At 52.9% G+C, this 22,193-nt stretch overlaps 1 protein-coding gene across 1 annotated transcript; it reads right to left on the reverse strand.

The window, feature by feature from the left end:
* Positions 1-753: 753 nt before the first annotated feature.
* On the reverse strand, positions 754-21,919 carry LOC125686996 (uncharacterized). The gene is made up of 3 exons (XM_048931707.1): positions 21,878-21,919; positions 21,071-21,537; positions 754-907 (listed from the first exon to the last, which is right to left on the reverse strand). The coding sequence occupies exons 1-3, from the start codon at positions 21,917-21,919 to the stop codon at positions 769-771; spliced, it is 648 nt and encodes a 215-aa protein (XP_048787664.1). The 3' UTR covers positions 754-768.
* Between the last annotated feature and the right edge of the window lie 274 nt (positions 21,920-22,193).

Here is a 22,193-nt window from a genome sequence, read left to right on the forward strand (position 1 = left end):
AAATCCCTGTTTTTAACCTTAAATATCGCTTATTTTCACAGAAATCCCTGTTTTTCCCCTAAAATATCGCTTATTTTCATGGAAATCCCTGTTTTTCCCCTAAAATATCGCTTATTTTCATGGAAATCCCTGTTTTTCCCCTGAAATATCGCTTATTTTCATAGAAATCCCTGTTTTTCCCCCTTAAATATCGCTTATTTTCATAGAAATCCCTGTTTTTAACCTTAAATATCGCTTATTTTCATAGAAATCCCTGTTTTTTCCCCTAAAATAACGCTTATTTTCATAGAAATCCCTGTTTTTAACCTTAAATATCGCTTATTTTCATAGAAATCCCTGTTTTTAACCTAAAATATCGCTTGTTTTCAAAGGTGTCACTTACCCCACTCCAAGAATCAAGGCGCAGACATTACAGCAACTGAGGGGGTGCCAAAAGGCAAACAGCATCTGGCGGGGTACTTGGCACTTGGGGAAAGCATGAAGATACCTTTATGTCCTGGAACGCCCACACCTTGACCAGGAACAGGAGACGTTCACTGCGGAACCTTGGACGTCCCAAAATGCCTGCTACGTCTGGTGGAGGAGTCGCCAAGCCTACCAAGAAAGAAGAAAGCCTCACACGTGGTCCTCAACAAAGTGGGTTAGAGAAGAAAGGTGGGCATTGTACAAACCCCAAGACGAGGACAGCACTCAGCAGAAGCCTGTTTAGGAGACACCTCTTCTTTTGGCACCTCACTTGGTCGAGGGGTTGGAAGGGAGCTGCAGAGCTCATGGAGTCCAACTTCCTGCCCATGCAGGTTCCCTACAGCAGGGCGCACAGGTCGGCATCCAGGCAGGTCTTGAACAACTCCAGATAAGGAGACTCCACCACCTCCCTGGGCAGCCTGTGCCAGTGCTCCTCACCTCACTGCAAAGAAGTTCCTGCGCATATTAGCCACATATTAGAGCACCAGAAGAGACCCACAAGGGCCCCAGAAAAACCCCATAAGGGCCCCAAAAGAGCCCCAAAGGAGCCCCAAAAAGAGCCCCGAAAGTGCCCTGCAAGCCACACATCACTGCCCTGCAAGCCACACATTAGAGCACCAGAAGAGCCCTAAAGGGGCTTCAAAGGAGCCCCTAAAGAGCCCTAAAGGAGCCGGAAAGGAGCCCCTAAAGAGCCCCAAAACGAGCCCCAAAAGAGCCCTGCCAGCCACATATTAGAGCACCAGAAGAGCCCCACAAGGGCCCCAAAAAAGCCCCACAAATGCCCCAAAAGAGACCCCAAAAGAGACCCCAAAAGAGACCCCAAAACGAGCCCTACAAGCCACACGTCACTGGCTTGCAAGCCACATATGAGAGCACCAGAAGAGCCCCAGAAGTGCCCCAAAAAAGCCGCATAAGTGGCACAAAAGAGCCCCAAAAGAGAGCCAGAAAGGAGCCGCACAGGAGACCAAAACGAGCCCCAAAAGAGCCCCAAAAGAGCCCCAAAGGAGCCCTGCAAACCACATATGGGAGAACCAAAGGAGCCCCAAAAGAGACCCTAAAGAACCCCAAAGGAGCCCTGCAAGCCACGCATCATTGCCCTGCAAGCCACATATTAGAGCACAAGAAGAGCTCCACAAGTGCCCCAAAGGAGCCCTAAAAGGAACCCTAAAATGAGCCGCAAAAAGGAGCCGCTAAAGAGCCGTGCAAGCCACATATTAGTGCCCCAGAAAAGCCCCGTAAGTGCCCCAAAACATCCCCATAAGTGCCCCCAAAGGAGCCCCAAAAGAGCCCTAAAAGAGCCCTGCAAGCCACGCAGCACTGCCCTGCAAGCCACATATTAGTGCCCCAGAAAAGCCCCGTAAGTGCCCCAAAACATCCCCATAAGTGCCCCAAAAGAGCCCTAAAACAGCCCTAAAAGAGCCCTGCAAGCCACGCAGCACTGCCCTGCAAGCCACATATTAGTGCCCCAGAAAAGCCCCTAAGTGCCCCAAAACATCCCCATAAGTGCCCCCAAAGGAGCCCCAGAAAGAACCCCGAAAGTGCCCTGCAAGCCACATATTAGAGCAACAAAGGAGCCCCAGAAGTGCCCCAAAAGAGACCCAAAACGAGCCCCAAAAAAGACCCAAAAAAGACCCAAAACGAGCCCCAAAAGAGCCCGAAAAGAGCCCCAAAAGAGACCCAAAATGAGCCCCAAAAGAGACCCAAAATGAGCCCCAAAAGAGACCCAAAAGAGACCCAAAAGAGACCCAAAACGAGCCCCTAAAGAGACCCAAAAGAGACCCAAAACGAGACCCAAAAGAGACCCAAAACGAGCCCCAAAAGAGACCCAAAACGAGCCCCAAAAGAGACCCAAAACGAGCCCCAAAACGAGCCCCAAAACGAGCCCCAAAACGAGCCCCAAAAGAGACCCAAAAGAGACCCAAAACGAGCCCCAAAAGAGACCCAAAACGAGCCCCAAAACGAGCCCCAAAAGAGACCCAAAACAGCCCCAAAACGACCCCCAAAAGAGACCCAAAAGAGACCCAAAACGAGACCCAAAACGAGACCCAAAACGAGCCCCAAAAGAGACCCAAAAGAGACCCAAAACGAGCCCCAAAAGAGACCCAAAACGAGCCCCAAAAGAGCCCCAAAAGAGACCCAAAACGAGACCCAAAACGAGCCCCAAAAGAGACCCAAAACGAGCCCCAAAACGAGCCCCAAAACGAGCCCCAAAAGAGACCCAAAAGAGCCCCAAAACGAGCCCCAAAACGAGCCCCAAAAGAGCCCCAAAAGAGACCCAAAACGAGCCCCAAAAGAGCCCCAAAAGAGCCCCAAAAGAGACCCAAAAGAGACCCAAAACAAGCCCCAAAACAGCCCCAAAACAGCCCCAAAAGAGACCCAAAACGAGCCCCAAAACGAGCCCCAAAAGAGACCCAAAACGAGCCCCAAAAGAGACCCAAAACAGCCCCAAAAGAGACCCAAAAGAGACCCAAAACGAGCCCCAAAACGAGCCCCAAAAGAGACCCAAAAGAGACCCAAAACGAGCCCCAAAACGAGCCCCAAAAGAGACCCAAAAGAGACCCAAAACGAGACCCAAAACGAGCCCCAAAACAGCCCCAAAACAGCCCCAAAAGAGCCCCAAAACGAGCCCCAAAACGAGCCCCAAAACAGCCCCAAAACAGCCCCAAAAGAGACCCAAAAGAGCCCCAAAACGAGCCCCAAAACAGCCCCAAAACAGCCCCAAAAGAGCCCCAAAAGAGCCCCAAAAGAGCCCCAAAAGAGCCCCAAAACGAGCCCCAAAAGAGACCCAAAAGAGACCCAAAAGAGACCCAAAAGAGCCCCAAAACGAGCCCCAAAAGAGACCCAAAAGAGACCCAAAAGAGACCCAAAAGAGCCCCAAAACAGCCCCAAAACGAGCCCCAAAAGAGCCCCAAAACGAGCCCCCAAAAGAGACTCAAAACGAGCCCCAAAAGAGCCCCAAAAGAGACCCAAAACGAGCCCCAGAGACCCAAAACGAGCCCCAAAAGAGCCCCAAAAGAGCCCCAAAAGAGCCCCAAAAGAGCCCAAAAGAGCCCCAAAACGAGCCCCAAAAGAGACCCAAAAGAGACCCAAAAGAGACCCAAAAGAGCCCCAAAACAGCCCAAAACGAGCCCCAAAAGAGCCCCAAAACGAGCCCCAAAAGAGACCTCAAAACGAGCCCCAAAAGAGCCCCAAAAGAGACCCAAAACGAGCCCCAACAGAGCCCCAAAACAGCCCCAAAACGAGCCCCAAAAGAGACCCAAAAGAGCCCCAAAAGAGCCCCAAAAGAGCCCCAAAAGAGACCCAAAAGAGCCCCCAAAACCGAGCCCCAAAAGAGGCCCAAAACGAGCCCCAAATGAGACCCAAAACAAGACCCAAAACGAGCCCCAAAACGAGCCCCAAAAGAGACCCAAGAGGACCCAAAACGAGCCCCAAAAGAGAGCCAGAAAGGAGCCTCACAGGAGACCAAAAAGACCCCAAAAGAGCCCCAAAACGAGCCCCAAAAGAAAACCCAAAACGAGCCCCAAAAGAGCCCCAAAAGAGACCCAAAACGAGCCCCAAAAGAGACCCAAAAGAGACCCAAAACGAGCCCCAAAAGAGACCCAAAAGAGACTCAAAACGAGCCCCAAAACGAGCCCCAAAAGAGACCCAAAAGAGACCCAAAAGAGACCCAAAACGAGCCCCAAAAGAAACCCAAAACGAGCCCCAAAAGAGCCCCAAAAGAGACCCAAAAACGAGCCCCAAAAGAGACCCAAAAGAGACTCAAAACGAGCCCCAAAACGAGCCCCAAAAGAGACCCAAAAGAGACCCAAAAGAGACCCAAAACGAGCCCCAAAAGAGACCCAAAACAGCCCCAAAACGAGCCCCAAAAGAGACCCAAAACGAGCCCCAAAAGAGACCCAAAAGAGACCCAAAACGAGCCCCAAAAGAGACCCAAAAGAGACCCAAAACGAGCCGCCAAAGATGACCCAAAAGAGACTCAAAACGAGCCCCAAAAGAGACCCAAAACGAGCCCCAAAAGAGACCCAAAAGAGACCCAAAACAGCCCCAAAACAGCCCCAAAACGAGCCCCAAAACAGCCCCAAAACGAGGCCCCAAAACAGCCCCAAAAGAGCCCCAAAAGAGACCCAAAACGAGCCCCAAAAGAGACCCAAAAGAGCCCCAAAAGAGACCCAAAAGAGACCCAAAACAGCCCCAAAACGAGCCCCAAAAGAGACCCAAAACGAGCCCCAAAAGAGACCCAAAAGAGCCCCAAAAGAGACCCAAAACAGCCCCAAAACAGCCCCAAAACAGCCCCAAAACAGCCCCAAAACGAGCCCCAAAAGAGCCCCAAAACGAGCCCCAAAAGAGACCCAAAATGAGCCCCAAAAACAGCCCCCAAAACAGCCCAAAAAACAGCCCCAAAACGAGCCCCAAAAGAGACCCAAAAGAGACCCAAAAGAGACCCAAAACGAGCCCCAAAAGAGCCCCCAAAACGAGCCCCAAAACAGCCCCAAAACAGCCCCAAAACAGCCCCAAAAGAGCCCCAAAACGAGCCCCAAAAGAGCCCCAAAACGAGCCCCAAAATAGACCCAAAACGAGCCCCAAAACGAGCCCCAAAAGAGACCCAAAAACGAGCCCCAAAAGAGCCCCAAAAGAGCCCCAAAACGAGCCCCAAAAGAGACCCAAAAGAGACCCAAAAGAGACCCAAAAGAGAGCCAAAAGAGCCCCAAAAGAGCCCCAAAAGAGACCCAAAAGAGACCCAAAAGAGACCCAAAACAGCCCCAAAACAGCCCCCAAAAGAGACCCAAAACGAGCCCCAAAACAGCCCCAAAACAGCCCCAAAAGAGCCCCAAAAGAGCCCCAAAACGAGCCCCAAAAGAGCCCCAAAACGAGCCCCAAAACAGCCCCAAAACAGCCCCAAAACAGCCCCAAAACGAGCCCCAAAAGAGACCCAAAAGAGACCCAAAAGAGACCCAAAACAGCCCCAAAAGAGCCCCAAAAGAGACCCAAAACGAGCCCCAAAACGAGCCCCAAAAGAGACCCAAAAGAGACCCAAAAGAGACCCAAAAGAGACCCAAAACAGCCCCAAAAGAGCCCCAAAAGAGACCCAAAACGAGCCCCAAAACGAGCCCCAAAAGACCCAAAACGAGCCCCAAAAGAGACCCAAAAGAGCCCCAAAAACGAGCCCCAAAACGAGCCCCAAAACGAGCCCCAAAAGAGACCCAAAACGAGCCCCAAAAGAGACCCCAAAACAGCCCCAAAACGAGCCCCAAAACAGCCCCAAAACAGCCCCAAAACAGCCCCAAAACAGCCCCAAAACAGCCCCAAAACGAGCCCCAGAGACCCAAAACGAGCCCCAAAAGAGCCCCAAAAGAGACCCAAAACGAGCCCCAGAGACCCAAAACGAGCCCCAAAAGAGACCCAAAAGAGACCCAAAACAGCCCCAAAACAGCCCCAAAACGAGCCCCAAAAGAGCCCCAAAAGAGACCCAAAACGAGCCCCAGAGACCCAAAACGAGCCCCAAAAGAGACCCAAAACGAGCCCCAAAACGAGCCCCAAAAGAGCCCCAAAAGAGCCCCAAAACGAGCCCCAAAACGAGCCCCAAAAGAGACCCAAAAGAGACCCAAAAGAGACCCAAAAGAGCCCCAAAACAGCCCCAAAACGAGCCCCAAAAGAGACCCAAAACGAGCCCCAAAAGAGCCCCAAAAGAGCCCCAAAAGAGCCCCAAAACGAGCCCCAAAACGAGCCCCAAAACAGCCCCAAAAGAGACCCAAAACGAGCCCCAGAGACCCAAAACGAGCTCCAGAGACCCAAAACGAGCCCCAAAACGAGCCCCAAAAGAGCCCCAAAACGAGCCCCAAAACGAGCCCCAAAAGAGCCCCAAAACGAGCCCCAAAACGAGCCCCAAAAGAGACCCAAAACGAGCCCCAAAAGAGACCCAAAATGAGCCCCAAAACAGCCCCAAAACAGCCCAAAAACGAGCCCCAAAACAGCCCCAAAACGAGCCCCAAAAGAGCCCCAAAAGAGCCCCAAAACGAGCCCCAAAAGAGACCCAAAATGAGCCCCAAAACAGCCCCAAAACAGCCCAAAAACAGCCCCAAAACGAGCCCCAAAAGAGACCCAAAAGAGACCCAAAAGAGAGCCAAAAGAGCCCCAAAAGAGCCCCAAAACAGCCCCAAAAGAGACCCAAAAGAGCCCCAAAACGAGCCCCAAAACAGCCCCAAAACAGCCCCAAAAGAGCCCCAAAACGAGCCCCAAAACAGCCCCAAAAGAGACCCAAAACAGCCCCAAAACAGCCCCAAAAGAGCCCCAAAAGAGCCCCAAAACGAGCCCCAAAAGAGCCCCAAAAGAGACCCAAAAGAGACCCAAAAGAGACCCAAAAGAGCCCCAAAAGAGACCCAAAACGAGCCCCAAAACAGCCCCAAAACAGCCCCAAAACAGCCCCAAAAGAGCCCCAAAACGAGCCCCAAAAGAGACCCAAAAGAGACCCAAAAGAGACCCAAAACAGCCCCAAAAGAGCCCCAAAAGAGACCCAAAACGAGCCCCAAAAGGGACCCAAAAGACCCAAAACGAGCCCCAAAAGAGACCCAAAAGAGCCCCAAAACGAGCCCCAAAACGAGCCCCAAAACGAGCCCCAAAAGAGACCCAAAACAGCCCCAAAACGAGCCCCAAAACAGCCCCAAAACGAGCCCCAAAACAGCCCCAAAACAGCCCCAAAACAGCCCCAAAACAGCCCCAAAAGAGCCCCAAAACGAGGCCCAGAGACCCAAAACGAGCCCCAAAAGAGCCCCAAAAGAGCCCCAAAAGAGCCCCAAAAGAGCCCCAAAAGAGCCCCAAAACGAGCCCCAAAAGAGACCCAAAAGAGACCCAAAAGAGACCCAAAAGAGCCCCAAAACAGCCCCAAAACGAGCCCCAAAAGAGCCCCAAAACGAGCCCCAAAAGAGCCCCAAAACGAGCCCCAAAAGAGACCCAAAATGAGCCCCAAAACGAGCCCCAAAACGAGCCCCAAAACGAGCCCCAAAACGAGCCCCAAAAGAGACCCAAAAGAGACCCAAAACGAGCCCCAAAAGAGAACCAAAAGAGCCCCAAAAGAGACCCAAAAGAGCCCCAAAAGAGACCCAAAACGAGCCCCAAAACAGCCCCAAAACAGCCCCAAAACAGCCCCAAAAGAGACCCAAAACGAGCCCCAAAAGAGACCCAAAACAGCCCCAAAACGAGCCCCAAAAGAGACCCAAAAGAGAGCCAGAAAGGAGCCTCACAGGAGACCAAAAAGACCCCAAAAGAGCCCCAAAACAGCCCCAAAAGAGACCCAAAACAGCCCCAAAAGAGACCCAAAACAGCCCCAAAACAAGCCCCAAAACGAGCCCCAAAACAGCCCCAAAACAGCCCCAAAACAGCCCCAAAACGCGCCCCAAAAAAAGACCCAAAAAAGACCCAAAACGAGCCCCAAAAGGAGCCCCAAAACGAGCCCCAAAACGAGCCCCAAAACGAGCCCCAAAAGAGCCCCAAAAGAGACCCAAAACGAGCCCCAGAGACCCAAAACGAGCCCCAAAAGAGACCCAAAAGAGACCCAAAACAGCCCCAAAACAGCCCCAAAACGAGCCCCAAAAGAGCCCCAAAAGAGACCCAAAACGAGCCCCAGAGACCCAAAACGAGCCCCAAAAGAGACCCAAAACGAGCCCCAAAACGAGCCCCAAAACGAGCCCCAAAAGAGCCCCAAAAGAGACCCAAAAGAGACCCAAAAGAGCCCCAAAACGAGCCCCAAAAGAGCCCCAAAACGAGCCCCAAAACGAGCCCCAAAAGAGCCCCAAAAGAGCCCCAAAACGAGCCCCAAAACGAGCCCCAAAAGAGACCCAAAAGAGACCCAAAACGAGCCCCAAAACGAGCCCCAAAACAGCCCCAAAAGAGACCCAAAACGAGCCCCAAAAGAGACCCAAAAGAGACCCAAAAGAGACCCAAAACAGCCCCAAAAGAGCCCCAAAAGAGACCCAAAACGAGCCCCAAAAGGGACCCAAAAGACCCAAAACGAGCCCCAAAAGAGACCCAAAAGAGCCCCAAAACGAGCCCCAAAACGAGCCCCAAAACGAGCCCCAAAAGAGACCCAAAACAGCCCCAAAAGAGACCCAAAACAGCCCCAAAACGAGCCCCAAAACAGCCCCAAAACAGCCCCAAAAGAGCCCCAAAACAGCCCCAAAAGAGCCCCAAAACGAGCCCCAGAGACCCAAAACGAGCCCCAAAAGAGCCCCAAAAGAGCCCCAAAAGAGCCCCAAAAGAGCCCCAAAACGAGCCCCAAAAGAGACCCAAAAGAGACCCAAAAGAGACCCAAAAGAGCCCCAAAACAGCCCCAAAACGAGCCCCAAAAGAGCCCCAAAACGAGCCCCAAAAGAGACCCAAAATGAGCCCCAAAACGAGCCCCAAAACGAGCCCCAAAACGAGCCCCAAAACGAGCCCCAAAAGAGACCCAAAAGAGACCCAAAACGAGCCCCAAAAGAGAACCAAAAGAGCCCCAAAAGAGACCCAAAAGAGCCCCAAAAGAGACCCAAAACGAGCCCCAAAACAGCCCCAAAACAGCCCCAAAACAGCCCCAAAAGAGACCCAAAACGAGCCCCAAAAGAGACCCAAAACAGCCCCAAAACGAGCCCCAAAAGAGACCCAAAAGAGAGCCAGAAAGGAGCCTCACAGGAGACCAAAAAGACCCCAAAAGAGCCCCAAAACAGCCCCAAAAGAGACCCAAAACAGCCCCAAAAGAGACCCAAAACAGCCCCAAAACAAGCCCCAAAACGAGCCCCAAAAGAGACCCAAAACAGCCCCAAAAGAGACCCAAAACGCGCCCCAAAAAAGACCCAAAAAAGACCCAAAACGAGCCCCAAAAGGAGCCCCAAAACGAGCCCCAAAACGAGCCCCAAAACGAGCCCCAAAAGAGCCCCAAAAGAGCCCCAAAACAGCCCCAAAACGAGCCCCAAAACGAGCCCCAAAAGAGACCCAAAACGAGCCCCAAAACAGCCCCAAAACGAGCCCCAAAACGAGCCCCAAAAGAGACCCAAAAGAGACCCAAAACGAGCCCCAAAAGAGACCCAAAAGAGACCCAAAACGAGCCCCAAAAGAGACCCAAAAGAGACCCAAAACGAGCCCCAAAAGAGACCCAAAAGAGACCCAAAACAGCCCCAAAACAGCCCCAAAACGAGCCCCAAAAGAGCCCCAAAAGAGACCCAAAACGAGCCCCAGAGACCCAAAACAAGCCCCAGAGACCCAAAACGAGCCCCAAAAGAGACCCAAAATGAGCCCCAAAAGAGCCCCAAAAGAGCCCCAAAAGAGCCCCAAAACGAGCCCCCAAACGAGCCCCAAAACGAGCCCCAAAAGAGACCCAAAACGAGCCCCAAAACGAGCCCCAAAAGAGACCCAAAACAGCCCCAAAAGAGACCCAAAACGAGCCCCAAAAGAGACCCAAAAGAGACCCAAAAGAGACCCAAAACGAGCCCCAAAAGAGACCCAAAACGAGCCCCAAAAGAGCCCTAAAAGGGACCCAAAAGAGAGCCAGAAACGAGACCCAAAAGAGACCCAAAAGAGACCCAAAACAGCCCCAAAAGGAGCCCCAAAAGAGACCCAAAACGAGCCCCAAAACGAGCCCCAAAAGAGACCCAAAACGAGCCCCAAAAGAGCCCCAAAAGAGCCCCAAAACGAGCCCCAAAAGAGACCCAAAACGAGCCCCAAAACAGCCCCAAAACGAGCCCCAAAAGAGCCCCAAAAGAGCCCCAAAACGAGCCCCAAAAGAGACCCAAAACGAGCCCCAAAACAGCCCCAAAACGAGCCCCAAAAGAGCCCCAAAAGAGCCCCAAAAGAGCCCCAAAAGAGCCCCAAAAGAGACCCAAAAGAGACCCAAAACAGCCCCAAAAGAGACCCAAAAGAGCCCCAAAACGAGCCCCAAAACAGCCCCAAAACAGCCCCAAAAGAGCCCCAAAAGAGCCCCAAAAGAGCCCCAAAACGAGCCCCAAAAGAGACCCAAAAGAGACCCAAAAGAGACCCAAAAGAGACCCAAAACGAGCCCCAAAACAGCCCCAAAACAGCCCCAAAACGAGCCCCAAAAGAGACCCAAAACGAGCCCCAAAATGACCCCAAAACGAGCCCCAAAAGAGACCCAAAAGAGACCCAAAAGAGACCCAAAACAGCCCCAAAAGAGCCCCAAAAGAGACCCAAAACGAGCCCCAAAAGGGACCCAAAAGACCCAAAACGAGCCCCAAAAGAGACCCAAAAGAGCCCCAAAACGAGCCCCAAAACGAGCCCCAAAACGAGCCCCAAAAGAGACCCAAAACGAGCCCCAAAAGAGACCCAAAACGAGCCCCAAAAGAGCCCCAAAAGAGACCCAAAAGAGACCCAAAACGAGCCCCAAAACAGCCCCAAAACAGCCCCAAAACAGCCCCAAAACAGCCCCAAAACGAGCCCCAAAAGAGACCCAAAAGAGCCCCAAAACGAGCCCCAAAACGAGCCCCAAAACGAGCCCCAAAAGAGACCCAAAACGAGCCCCAAAAGAGACCCAAAACGAGCCCCAAAAGAGCCCCAAAAGAGACCCAAAAGAGACCCAAAACGAGCCCCAAAACAGCCCCAAAACAGCCCCAAAACAGCCCCAAAACAGCCCCAAAACGAGCCCCAGAGACCCAAAACGAGCCCCAAAAGAGCCCCAAAAGAGACCCAAAACGAGCCCCAGAGACCCAAAACGAGCCCCAAAAGAGCCCCAAAAGAGCCCCAAAAGAGCCCCAAAAGAGCCCCAAAAGAGCCCCAAAACGAGCCCCAAAAGAGACCCAAAAGAGACCCAAAAGAGACCCAAAAGAGCCCCAAAACAGCCCCAAAACGAGCCCCAAAAGAGCCCCAAAACGAGCCCCAAAAGAGACTCAAAACGAGCCCCAAAAGAGCCCCAAAAGAGACCCAAAAGAGACCCAAAAGAGCCCCAAAAGAGCCCCAAAAGAGCCCCAAAAGAGACCCAAAAGAGCCCCAAAACGAGCCCCAAAAGAGGCCCAAAACGAGCCCCAAATGAGACCCAAAACAAGACCCAAAACGAGCCCCAAAACGAGCCCCAAAAGAGACCCAAGAGACCCAAAACGAGCCCCAAAAGAGAGCCAGAAAGGAGCCTCACAGGAGACCAAAAAGACCCCAAAAGAGCCCCAAAACGAGCCCCAAAAGAAACCCAAAACGAGCCCCAAAAGAGCCCCAAAAGAGACCCAAAACGAGCCCCAAAAGAGACCCAAAAGAGACTCAAAACGAGCCCCAAAACGAGCCCCAAAAGAGACCCAAAAGAGACCCAAAAGAGACCCAAAACGAGCCCCAAAAGAGACCCAAAACAGCCCCAAAACGAGCCCCAAAAGAGACCCAAAACGAGCCCCAAAAGAGACCCAAAAGAGACCCAAAACGAGCCCCAAAAGAGACCCAAAAGAGACCCAAAACGAGCCCCAAAAGAGACCCAAAAGAGACTCAAAACGAGCCCCAAAAGAGACCCAAAACGAGCCCCAAAAGAGACCCAAAAGAGACCCAAAACAGCCCCAAAACAGCCCCAAAACGAGCCCCAAAACAGCCCCAAAACGAGGCCCAAAACAGCCCCAAAAGAGCCCCAAAAGAGACCCAAAACGAGCCCCAAAAGAGACCCAAAAGAGCCCCAAAAGAGACCCAAAAGAGACCCAAAACAGCCCCAAAACGAGCCCCAAAAGAGACCCAAAACGAGCCCCAAAAGAGACCCAAAAGAGCCCCAAAAGAGACCCAAAACAGCCCCAAAACAGCCCCAAAACAGCCCCAAAACAGCCCCAAAACGAGCCCCAAAAGAGCCCCAAAACGAGCCCCAAAAGAGACCCAAAATGAGCCCCAAAACAGCCCCAAAACAGCCCAAAAACAGCCCCAAAACGAGCCCCAAAAGAGACCCAAAAGAGACCCAAAAGAGCCCCAAAACGAGCCCCAAAAGAGCCCCAAAACGAGCCCCAAAACAGCCCCAAAACAGCCCCAAAACAGCCCCAAAAGAGCCCCAAAACGAGCCCCAAAAGAGCCCCAAAACGAGCCCCAAAATAGACCCAAAACGAGCCCCAAAACGAGCCCCAAAAGAGACCCAAAACGAGCCCCAAAAGAGCCCCAAAAGAGCCCCAAAACGAGCCCCAAAAGAGACCCAAAACGAGCCCCAAAACAGCACCAAAACGAGCCACAAAAGAGCCCCAAAAGAGCCCCAAAACGAGCCCCAAAAGAGACCCAAAACGAGCCCCAAAACAGCCCCAAAACGAGCCCCAAAAGAGCCCCAAAAGAGCCCCAAAACGAGCCCCAAAAGAGACCCAAAAGAGACCCAAAAGAGACCCAAAAGAGCCCCAAAAGAGCCCCAAAAGAGACCCAAAAGAGACCCAAAAGAGACCCAAAACAGCCCCAAAACAGCCCCAAAAGAGACCCAAAACGAGCCCCAAAACAGCCACAAAACAGCCCCAAAAGAGCCCCAAAAGAGCCCCAAAACGAGCCCCAAAAGAGCCCCAAAACGAGCCCCAAAACAGCCCCAAAACAGCCCCAAAACAGCCCCAAAACGAGCCCCAAAAGAGACCCAAAACGAGCCCCAAAATGAGCCCCAAAACGAGCCCCAAAACGAGCCCCAAAAGAGACCCAAAAGAGACCCAAAAGAGACCCAAAACAGCCCCAAAAGAGACCCAAAAGAGACCCAAAACGAGCCCCAAAAGGGACCCAAAAGACCCAAAACGAGCCCCAAAAGAGACCCAAAAGAGCCCCAAAACGAGCCCCAAAACGAGCCCCAAAACGAGCCCCAAAAGAGACCCAAAACGAGCCCCAAAAGAGACCCAAAACAGCCCCAAAACGAGCCCCAAAACAGCCCCAAAACAGCCCCAAAACAGCCCCAAAACGAGCCCCAGAGACCCAAAACGAGCCCCAAAAGAGCCCCAAAAGAGACCCAAAACGAGCCCCAAAAGAGCCACAAAAGAGCCCCAAAAGAGCCCCAAAAGAGCCCCAAAACGAGCCCCAAAAGAGACCCAAAAGAGACCCAAAACAGCCCCAAAACAGCCCCAAAACGAGCCCCAAAAGAGCCCCAAAAGAGACCCAAAAGAGACCCAAAACGAGCCCCAAAAGAGCCCCAGAGACCCAAAACGAGCCCCAAAAGAGACCCAAAAGAGCCCCAAAACGAGCCCCAAAAGAGCCCCAAAAGAGCCCCAAAACGAGCCCCAAAACGAGCCCCAAAAGAGACCCAAAAGAGACCCAAAAGAGACCCAAAACGAGCCCCAAAAGAGACCCAAAAGAGCCCCAAAACGAGCCCCAAAACGAGCCCCAAAAGAGACCCAAAAGAGACCCAAAAGAGACCCAAAACGAGCCCCAAAAGAGACCCAAAATGAGCCCCAAAAGAGACCCAAAAGAGACCCAAAACGAGCCCCAAAAGAGACCCAAAACAGCCCCAAAACGAGCCCCAAAACGAGCCCCAAAAGAGACCCAAAATGAGCCCCAAAAGAGCCCCAAAAGAGCCCCAAAAGAGCCCCAAAACGAGCCCCCAAACGAGCCCCAAAACGAGCCCCAAAAGAGACCCAAAACGAGCCCCAAAACGAGCCCCAAAACGAGCCCCAAAACGAGCCCCAAAACGAGCCCCAAAACGAGCCCCAAAACGAGCCCCAAAAGAGACCCAAAATGAGCCCCAAAACAGCCCCAAAACAGCCCAAAAACAGCCCCAAAACGAGCCCCAAAAGAGACCCAAAAGAGACCCAAAAGAGCCCCAAAACGAGCCCCAAAAGAGCCCCAAAACGAGCCCCAAAACAGCCCCAAAACAGCCCCAAAACAGCCCCAAAAGAGCCCCAAAACGAGCCCCAAAAGAGCCCCAAAACGAGCCCCAAAATAGACCCAAAACGAGCCCCAAAACGAGCCCCAAAAGAGACCCAAAACGAGCCCCAAAAGAGCCCCAAAAGAGCCCCAAAACGAGCCCCAAAAGAGACCCAAAACGAGCCCCAAAACAGCACCAAAACGAGCCACAAAAGAGCCCCAAAAGAGCCCCAAAACGAGCCCCAAAAGAGACCCAAAACGAGCCCCAAAACAGCCCCAAAACGAGCCCCAAAAGAGCCCCAAAAGAGCCCCAAAACGAGCCCCAAAAGAGACCCAAAAGAGACCCAAAAGAGACCCAAAACAGCCCCAAAACAGCCCCAAAAGAGACCCAAAACGAGCCCCAAAACAGCCCCAAAACAGCCCCAAAAGAGCCCCAAAAGAGCCCCAAAACGAGCCCCAAAAGAGCCCCAAAACGAGCCCCAAAACAGCCCCAAAACAGCCCCAAAACAGCCCCAAAACGAGCCCCAAAAGAGACCCAAAACGAGCCCCAAAATGAGCCCCAAAACGAGCCCCAAAACGAGCCCCAAAAGAGACCCAAAAGAGACCCAAAAGAGACCCAAAACAGCCCCAAAAGAGACCCAAAAGAGACCCAAAACGAGCCCCAAAAGGGACCCAAAAGACCCAAAACGAGCCCCAAAAGAGACCCAAAAGAGCCCCAAAACGAGCCCCAAAACGAGCCCCAAAACGAGCCCCAAAAGAGACCCAAAACGAGCCCCAAAAGAGACCCAAAACAGCCCCAAAACGAGCCCCAAAACAGCCCCAAAACAGCCCCAAAACAGCCCCAAAACGAGCCCCAGAGACCCAAAACGAGCCCCAAAAGAGCCCCAAAAGAGACCCAAAACGAGCCCCAGAGACCCAAAACGAGCCCCAAAAGAGCCACAAAAGAGCCCCAAAAGAGCCCCAAAAGAGCCCCAAAACGAGCCCCAAAAGAGACCCAAAAGAGACCCAAAACAGCCCCAAAACAGCCCCAAAACGAGCCCCAAAAGAGCCCCAAAAGAGACCCAAAAGAGACCCAAAACGAGCCCCAAAAGAGCCCCAGAGACCCAAAACGAGCCCCAAAAGAGACCCAAAACGAGCCCCAAAACGAGCCCCAAAACGAGCCCCAAAAGAGCCCCAAAAGAGCCCCAAAACGAGCCCCAAAACGAGCCCCAAAAGAGACCCAAAAGAGACCCAAAAGAGACCCAAAAGAGACCCAAAACGAGCCCCAAAAGAGACCCAAAAGAGCCCCAAAACGAGCCCCAAAACGAGCCCCAAAAGAGACCCAAAAGAGACCCAAAAGAGACCCAAAACGAGCCCCAAAAGAGACCCAAAATGAGCCCCAAAAGAGACCCAAAAGAGACCCAAAACGAGCCCCAAAAGAGACCCAAAACAGCCCCAAAACGAGCCCCAAAACGAGCCCCAAAAGAGACCCAAAATGAGCCCCAAAAGAGCCCCAAAAGAGCCCCAAAACAGCCCCAAAACGAGCCCCAAAACGAGCCCCAAAAGAGACCCAAGAGACCCAAAACGAGCCCCAAAAGAGAGCCAGAAAGGAGCCTCACAGGAGACCAAAAAGACCCCAAAAGAGCCCCAAAACGAGCCCCAAAAGAAACCCAAAACGAGCCCCAAAAGAGCCCCAAAAGAGACCCAAAACGAGCCCCAAAAGAGACCCAAAAGAGACTCAAAACGAGCCCCAAAACGAGCCCCAAAAGAGACCCAAAAGAGACCCAAAAGAGCCCCAAAACGAGCCCCAAAAGAAACCCAAAACGAGCCCCAAAAGAGCCCCAAAAGAGACCCAAAACGAGCCCCAAAAGAGACCCAAAAGAGACTCAAAACGAGCCCCAAAACGAGCCCCAAAAGAGACCCAAAAGAGACCCAAAAGAGACCCAAAACGAGCCCCAAAAGAGACCCAAAACAGCCCCAAAACGAGCCCCAAAAGAGACCCAAAACGAGCCCCAAAAGAGACCCAAAAGAGACCCAAAACGAGCCCCAAAAGAGACCCAAAAGAGACCCAAAACGAGCCCCAAAAGAGACCCAAAAGAGACTCAAAACGAGCCCCAAAAGAGACCCAAAACGAGCCCCAAAAGAGACCCAAAAGAGACCCAAAACAGCCCCAAAACAGCCCCAAAACGAGCCCCAAAACAGCCCCAAAACGAGGCCCAAAACAGCCCCAAAAGAGCCCCAAAAGAGACCCAAAACGAGCCCCAAAAGAGACCCAAAAGAGCCCCAAAAGAGACCCAAAAGAGACCCAAAACAGCCCCAAAACGAGCCCCAAAAGAGACCCAAAACGAGCCCCAAAAGAGACCCAAAAGAGCCCCAAAAGAGACCCAAAACAGCCCCAAAACAGCCCCAAAACAGCCCCAAAACAGCCCCAAAACGAGCCCCAAAAGAGCCCCAAAACGAGCCCCAAAAGAGACCCAAAATGAGCCCCAAAACAGCCCCAAAACAGCCCAAAAACAGCCCCAAAACGAGCCCCAAAAGAGACCCAAAAGAGACCCAAAAGAGCCCCAAAACGAGCCCCAAAAGAGCCCCAAAACGAGCCCCAAAACAGCCCCAAAACAGCCCCAAAACAGCCCCAAAAGAGCCCCAAAACGAGCCCCAAAAGAGCCCCAAAACGAGCCCCAAAATAGACCCAAAACGAGCCCCAAAACGAGCCCCAAAAGAGACCCAAAACGAGCCCCAAAAGAGCCCCAAAAGAGCCCCAAAACGAGCCCCAAAAGAGACCCAAAACGAGCCCCAAAACAGCACCAAAACGAGCCACAAAAGAGCCCCAAAAGAGCCCCAAAACGAGCCCCAAAAGAGACCCAAAACGAGCCCCAAAACAGCCCCAAAACGAGCCCCAAAAGAGCCCCAAAAGAGCCCCAAAACGAGCCCCAAAAGAGACCCAAAAGAGACCCAAAAGAGACCCAAAAGAGAGCCAAAAGAGCCCCAAAAGAGCCCCAAAAGAGACCCAAAAGAGACCCAAAAGAGACCCAAAACAGCCCCAAAACAGCCCCAAAAGAGACCCAAAACGAGCCCCAAAACAGCCACAAAACAGCCCCAAAAGAGCCCCAAAAGAGCCCCAAAACGAGCCCCAAAAGAGCCCCAAAACGAGCCCCAAAACGAGCCCCAAAAGAGACCCAAAACGAGCCCCAAAATGAGCCCCAAAACGAGCCCCAAAACGAGCCCCAAAAGAGACCCAAAAGAGACCCAAAAGAGACCCAAAACAGCCCCAAAAGAGACCCAAAAGAGACCCAAAACGAGCCCCAAAAGGGACCCAAAAGACCCAAAACGAGCCCCAAAAGAGACCCAAAAGAGCCCCAAAACGAGCCCCAAAACGAGCCCCAAAACGAGCCCCAAAAGAGACCCAAAACGAGCCCCAAAAGAGACCCAAAACAGCCCCAAAACGAGCCCCAAAACAGCCCCAAAACAGCCCCAAAACAGCCCCAAAACGAGCCCCAGAGACCCAAAACGAGCCCCAAAAGAGCCCCAAAAGAGACCCAAAACGAGCCCCAGAGACCCAAAACGAGCCCCAAAAGAGCCACAAAAGAGCCCCAAAAGAGCCCCAAAAGAGCCCCAAAACGAGCCCCAAAAGAGACCCAAAAGAGACCCAAAACAGCCCCAAAACAGCCCCAAAACGAGCCCCAAAAGAGCCCCAAAAGAGACCCAAAAGAGACCCAAAACGAGCCCCAAAAGAGCCCCAGAGACCCAAAACGAGCCCCAAAAGAGACCCAAAAGAGCCCCAAAACGAGCCCCAAAACAGCCCCAAAACAGCCCCAAAAGAGCCCCAAAACGAGCCCCAAAACGAGCCCCAAAAGAGACCCAAAAGAGACCCAAAAGAGACCCAAAAGAGACCCAAAACGAGCCCCAAAAGAGACCCAAAAGAGCCCCAAAACGAGCCCCAAAACGAGCCCCAAAAGAGACCCAAAAGAGACCCAAAAGAGACCCAAAACGAGCCCCAAAAGAGACCCAAAATGAGCCCCAAAAGAGACCCAAAAGAGACCCAAAACGAGCCCCAAAAGAGACCCAAAACAGCCCCAAAACGAGCCCCAAAACGAGCCCCAAAAGAGACCCAAAATGAGCCCCAAAAGAGCCCCAAAAGAGCCCCAAAAGAGCCCCAAAACGAGCCCCCAAACGAGCCCCAAAACGAGCCCCAAAAGAGACCCAAAACGAGCCCCAAAACGAGCCCCAAAACGAGCCCCAAAACGAGCCCCAAAACGAGCCCCAAAACGAGCCCCAAAACGAGCCCCAAAAGAGACCCAAAATGAGCCCCAAAACAGCCCCAAAACAGCCCAAAAACAGCCCCAAAACGAGCCCCAAAAGAGACCCAAAAGAGACCCAAAAGAGCCCCAAAACGAGCCCCAAAAGAGCCCCAAAACGAGCCCCAAAACAGCCCCAAAACAGCCCCAAAACAGCCCCAAAAGAGCCCCAAAACGAGCCCCAAAAGAGCCCCAAAACGAGCCCCAAAATAGACCCAAAACGAGCCCCAAAACGAGCCCCAAAAGAGACCCAAAACGAGCCCCAAAAGAGCCCCAAAAGAGCCCCAAAACGAGCCCCAAAAGAGACCCAAAACGAGCCCCAAAACAGCACCAAAACGAGCCACAAAAGAGCCCCAAAAGAGCCCCAAAACGAGCCCCAAAAGAGACCCAAAACGAGCCCCAAAACAGCCCCAAAACGAGCCCCAAAAGAGCCCCAAAAGAGCCCCAAAACGAGCCCCAAAAGAGACCCAAAAGAGACCCAAAAGAGACCCAAAACAGCCCCAAAACAGCCCCAAAAGAGACCCAAAACGAGCCCCAAAACAGCCCCAAAACAGCCCCAAAAGAGCCCCAAAAGAGCCCCAAAACGAGCCCCAAAAGAGCCCCAAAACGAGCCCCAAAACAGCCCCAAAACAGCCCCAAAACAGCCCCAAAACGAGCCCCAAAAGAGACCCAAAACGAGCCCCAAAATGAGCCCCAAAACGAGCCCCAAAACGAGCCCCAAAAGAGACCCAAAAGAGACCCAAAAGAGACCCAAAACAGCCCCAAAAGAGACCCAAAAGAGACCCAAAACGAGCCCCAAAAGGGACCCAAAAGACCCAAAACGAGCCCCAAAAGAGACCCAAAAGAGCCCCAAAACGAGCCCCAAAACGAGCCCCAAAACGAGCCCCAAAAGAGACCCAAAACGAGCCCCAAAAGAGACCCAAAACAGCCCCAAAACGAGCCCCAAAACAGCCCCAAAACAGCCCCAAAACAGCCCCAAAACGAGCCCCAGAGACCCAAAACGAGCCCCAAAAGAGCCCCAAAAGAGACCCAAAACGAGCCCCAGAGACCCAAAACGAGCCCCAAAAGAGCCACAAAAGAGCCCCAAAAGAGCCCCAAAAGAGCCCCAAAACGAGCCCCAAAAGAGACCCAAAAGAGACCCAAAACAGCCCCAAAACAGCCCCAAAACGAGCCCCAAAAGAGCCCCAAAAGAGACCCAAAAGAGACCCAAAACGAGCCCCAAAAGAGCCCCAGAGACCCAAAACGAGCCCCAAAAGAGACCCAAAACGAGCCCCAAAACGAGCCCCAAAACGAGCCCCAAAAGAGACCCAAAAGAGACCCAAAAGAGACCCAAAAGAGACCCAAAACGAGCCCCAAAAGAGACCCAAAAGAGCCCCAAAACGAGCCCCAAAACGAGCCCCAAAAGAGACCCAAAAGAGACCCAAAAGAGACCCAAAACGAGCCCCAAAAGAGCCCCAAAAGAGCCCCAAAACGAGCCCCAAAACGAGCCCCAAAAGAGACCCAAAAGAGACCCAAAAGAGACCCAAAAGAGACCCAAAACGAGCCCCAAAAGAGACCCAAAAGAGCCCCAAAACGAGCCCCAAAACGAGCCCCAAAAGAGACCCAAAAGAGACCCAAAAGAGACCCAAAACGAGCCCCAAAAGAGACCCAAAATGAGCCCCAAAAGAGACCCAAAAGAGACCCAAAACGAGCCCCAAAAGAGACCCAAAACAGCCCCAAAACGAGCCCCAAAACGAGCCCCAAAAGAGACCCAAAATGAGCCCCAAAAGAGCCCCAAAAGAGCCCCAAAACGAGCCCCCAAACGAGCCCCAAAACGAGCCCCAAAAGAGACCCAAAACGAGCCCCAAAACGAGCCCCAAAACGAGCCCCAAAACGAGCCCCAAAACGAGCCCCAAAACGAGCCCCAAAACGAGCCCCAAAACGAGCCCCAAAACGAGCCCCAAAACGAGCCCCAAAAGAGACCCAAAATGAGCCCCAAAACAGCCCCAAAACAGCCCAAAAACAGCCCCAAAACGAGCCCCAAAACGAGCCCCAAAACAGCCCCAAAACAGCCCCAAAAGAGAGCCAGAAAGGAGCCTCACAGGAGACCAAAAAGACCCCAAAAGAGCCCCAAAACAGCCCCAAAAGAGCCCCAAAACAGCCCCAAAAGAGACCCAAAACGAGCCCCAAAAAAGACCCAAAAAAGACCCAAAACGAGCCCCAAAAGGAGCCCCAAAAGAGACCCAAAAGAGACCCAAAAGGAGCCCCAAAAGAGACCCAAAACGAGCCCCAAAACGAGCCCCAAAACGAGCCCCAAAACGAGCCCCAAAAGAGACCCAAAAGAGCCCCAAAAGAGCCCCAAAAGAGACCCAAAACAGCCCCAAAAGAGACCCAAAACGAGCCCCAAAACGAGCCCCAAAACGAGCCCCAAAACGAGCCCCAAAACGAGCCCCAAAAGAGACCCAAAAGAGCCCCAAAAGAGACCCAAAACAGCCCCAAAAGAGACCCAAAAGAGACCCAAAACGAGCCCCAAAACGAGCCCCAAAAGAGACCCGAAAGAGACCAAAAAGGAGCCCCACAAGTGCCCCAAAAATGCCCCATACCTCGGCTGTTCGAACCTCCTTCCCGGCGGCTCCGAGGGGCTTTGCGGCGGCTCCGAGCTCCTTCCCGGGGGTTCTAGAAGCTTCGCGGCGGCTCCGAGCGGCTTCGCGAAACTCCGAGCTCCTTCCCGGCGGCTTCGCGGCGGTTCCGAAGGGCTTTCCGAAACTCCGAGTGGCTTCGTAGCGACTCCGAACGGTTTCGTGGCGGCTCCGAAGGGCTTCGCGGCGGCTCGGAGCGGCTTCGCGGCTGTTCGAAGCTCCGTCCCGGCGGCTCCGAAGGGCTTCCCGGCGGCTTCGGGGCGGCTTCGCGGCGGCTCCGAGCGGCTTCCCGAAACTCCGAGCTCCTTCCCGGCGGCTCCGAAGGGCTTCCCGGCGGCTTCGCGGCGGCTCCGAGCGGCTTCGTGGCGGCTCCGAAGGGCTTCCCGAAACTCCGAGCGGCTTCGCGGCTGTTCGAAGCTCCTTCCCGGCGGCTCCGAACGGCTTCGCGGCGGCTCCCAACTCCTTCCCGGCGGCTCCGAAGGGCTTCCCGGCGACCCCCAGCGGCTTCCCGAAACTGCGAGCGGCTTGGCGGCGGCTTCGAGGGGCTTCGCGGCGGCTCCGAGCTCCTTCCCGGCGGCTCCCAGCGGCTTCGCGGCGGCTTCGCGGCGGCTCCAAGCGGCGCGGAGCAGCAGAGCATCGAGCAGCCGCGCACAACCACGATCTATGCGCAACCGCGGCCGCTGCCACGCTCTTTATATAGGCGCCTGTTTCTGCTCCGCATGCGCAGTTGTGTCCTCGCGCACTGCGCATGCGCGGCCTCGGAACCGCTACTGCGCATGCGCGAGCATCGCCGCCATTTTGGCGCATGCGCATAACGGGCAAGCACACTGCGCATGCGCGTGACGAACTAACAGTGTATATATATATTATAAATATATATATTATATATATTATACATTAGTATAAATTAAAATATTTATTTTTAATAATAATAACAATATTTTATTAACAAAATATATACTTTTAATTAGTTTAGATTTGCTATTATTATATATTATATAATATAATTATAAATATGTTTTTATTTTTTAATAATATTATATTTTTTATTAATTTATAATATTATTGCATTAATAAACAAATTTCT

Source organism: Lagopus muta, chromosome Z, assembly GCF_023343835.1.
Source record: "Lagopus muta isolate bLagMut1 chromosome Z, bLagMut1 primary, whole genome shotgun sequence".
Lineage (NCBI taxonomy): Eukaryota > Metazoa > Chordata > Aves > Galliformes > Phasianidae > Lagopus > Lagopus muta.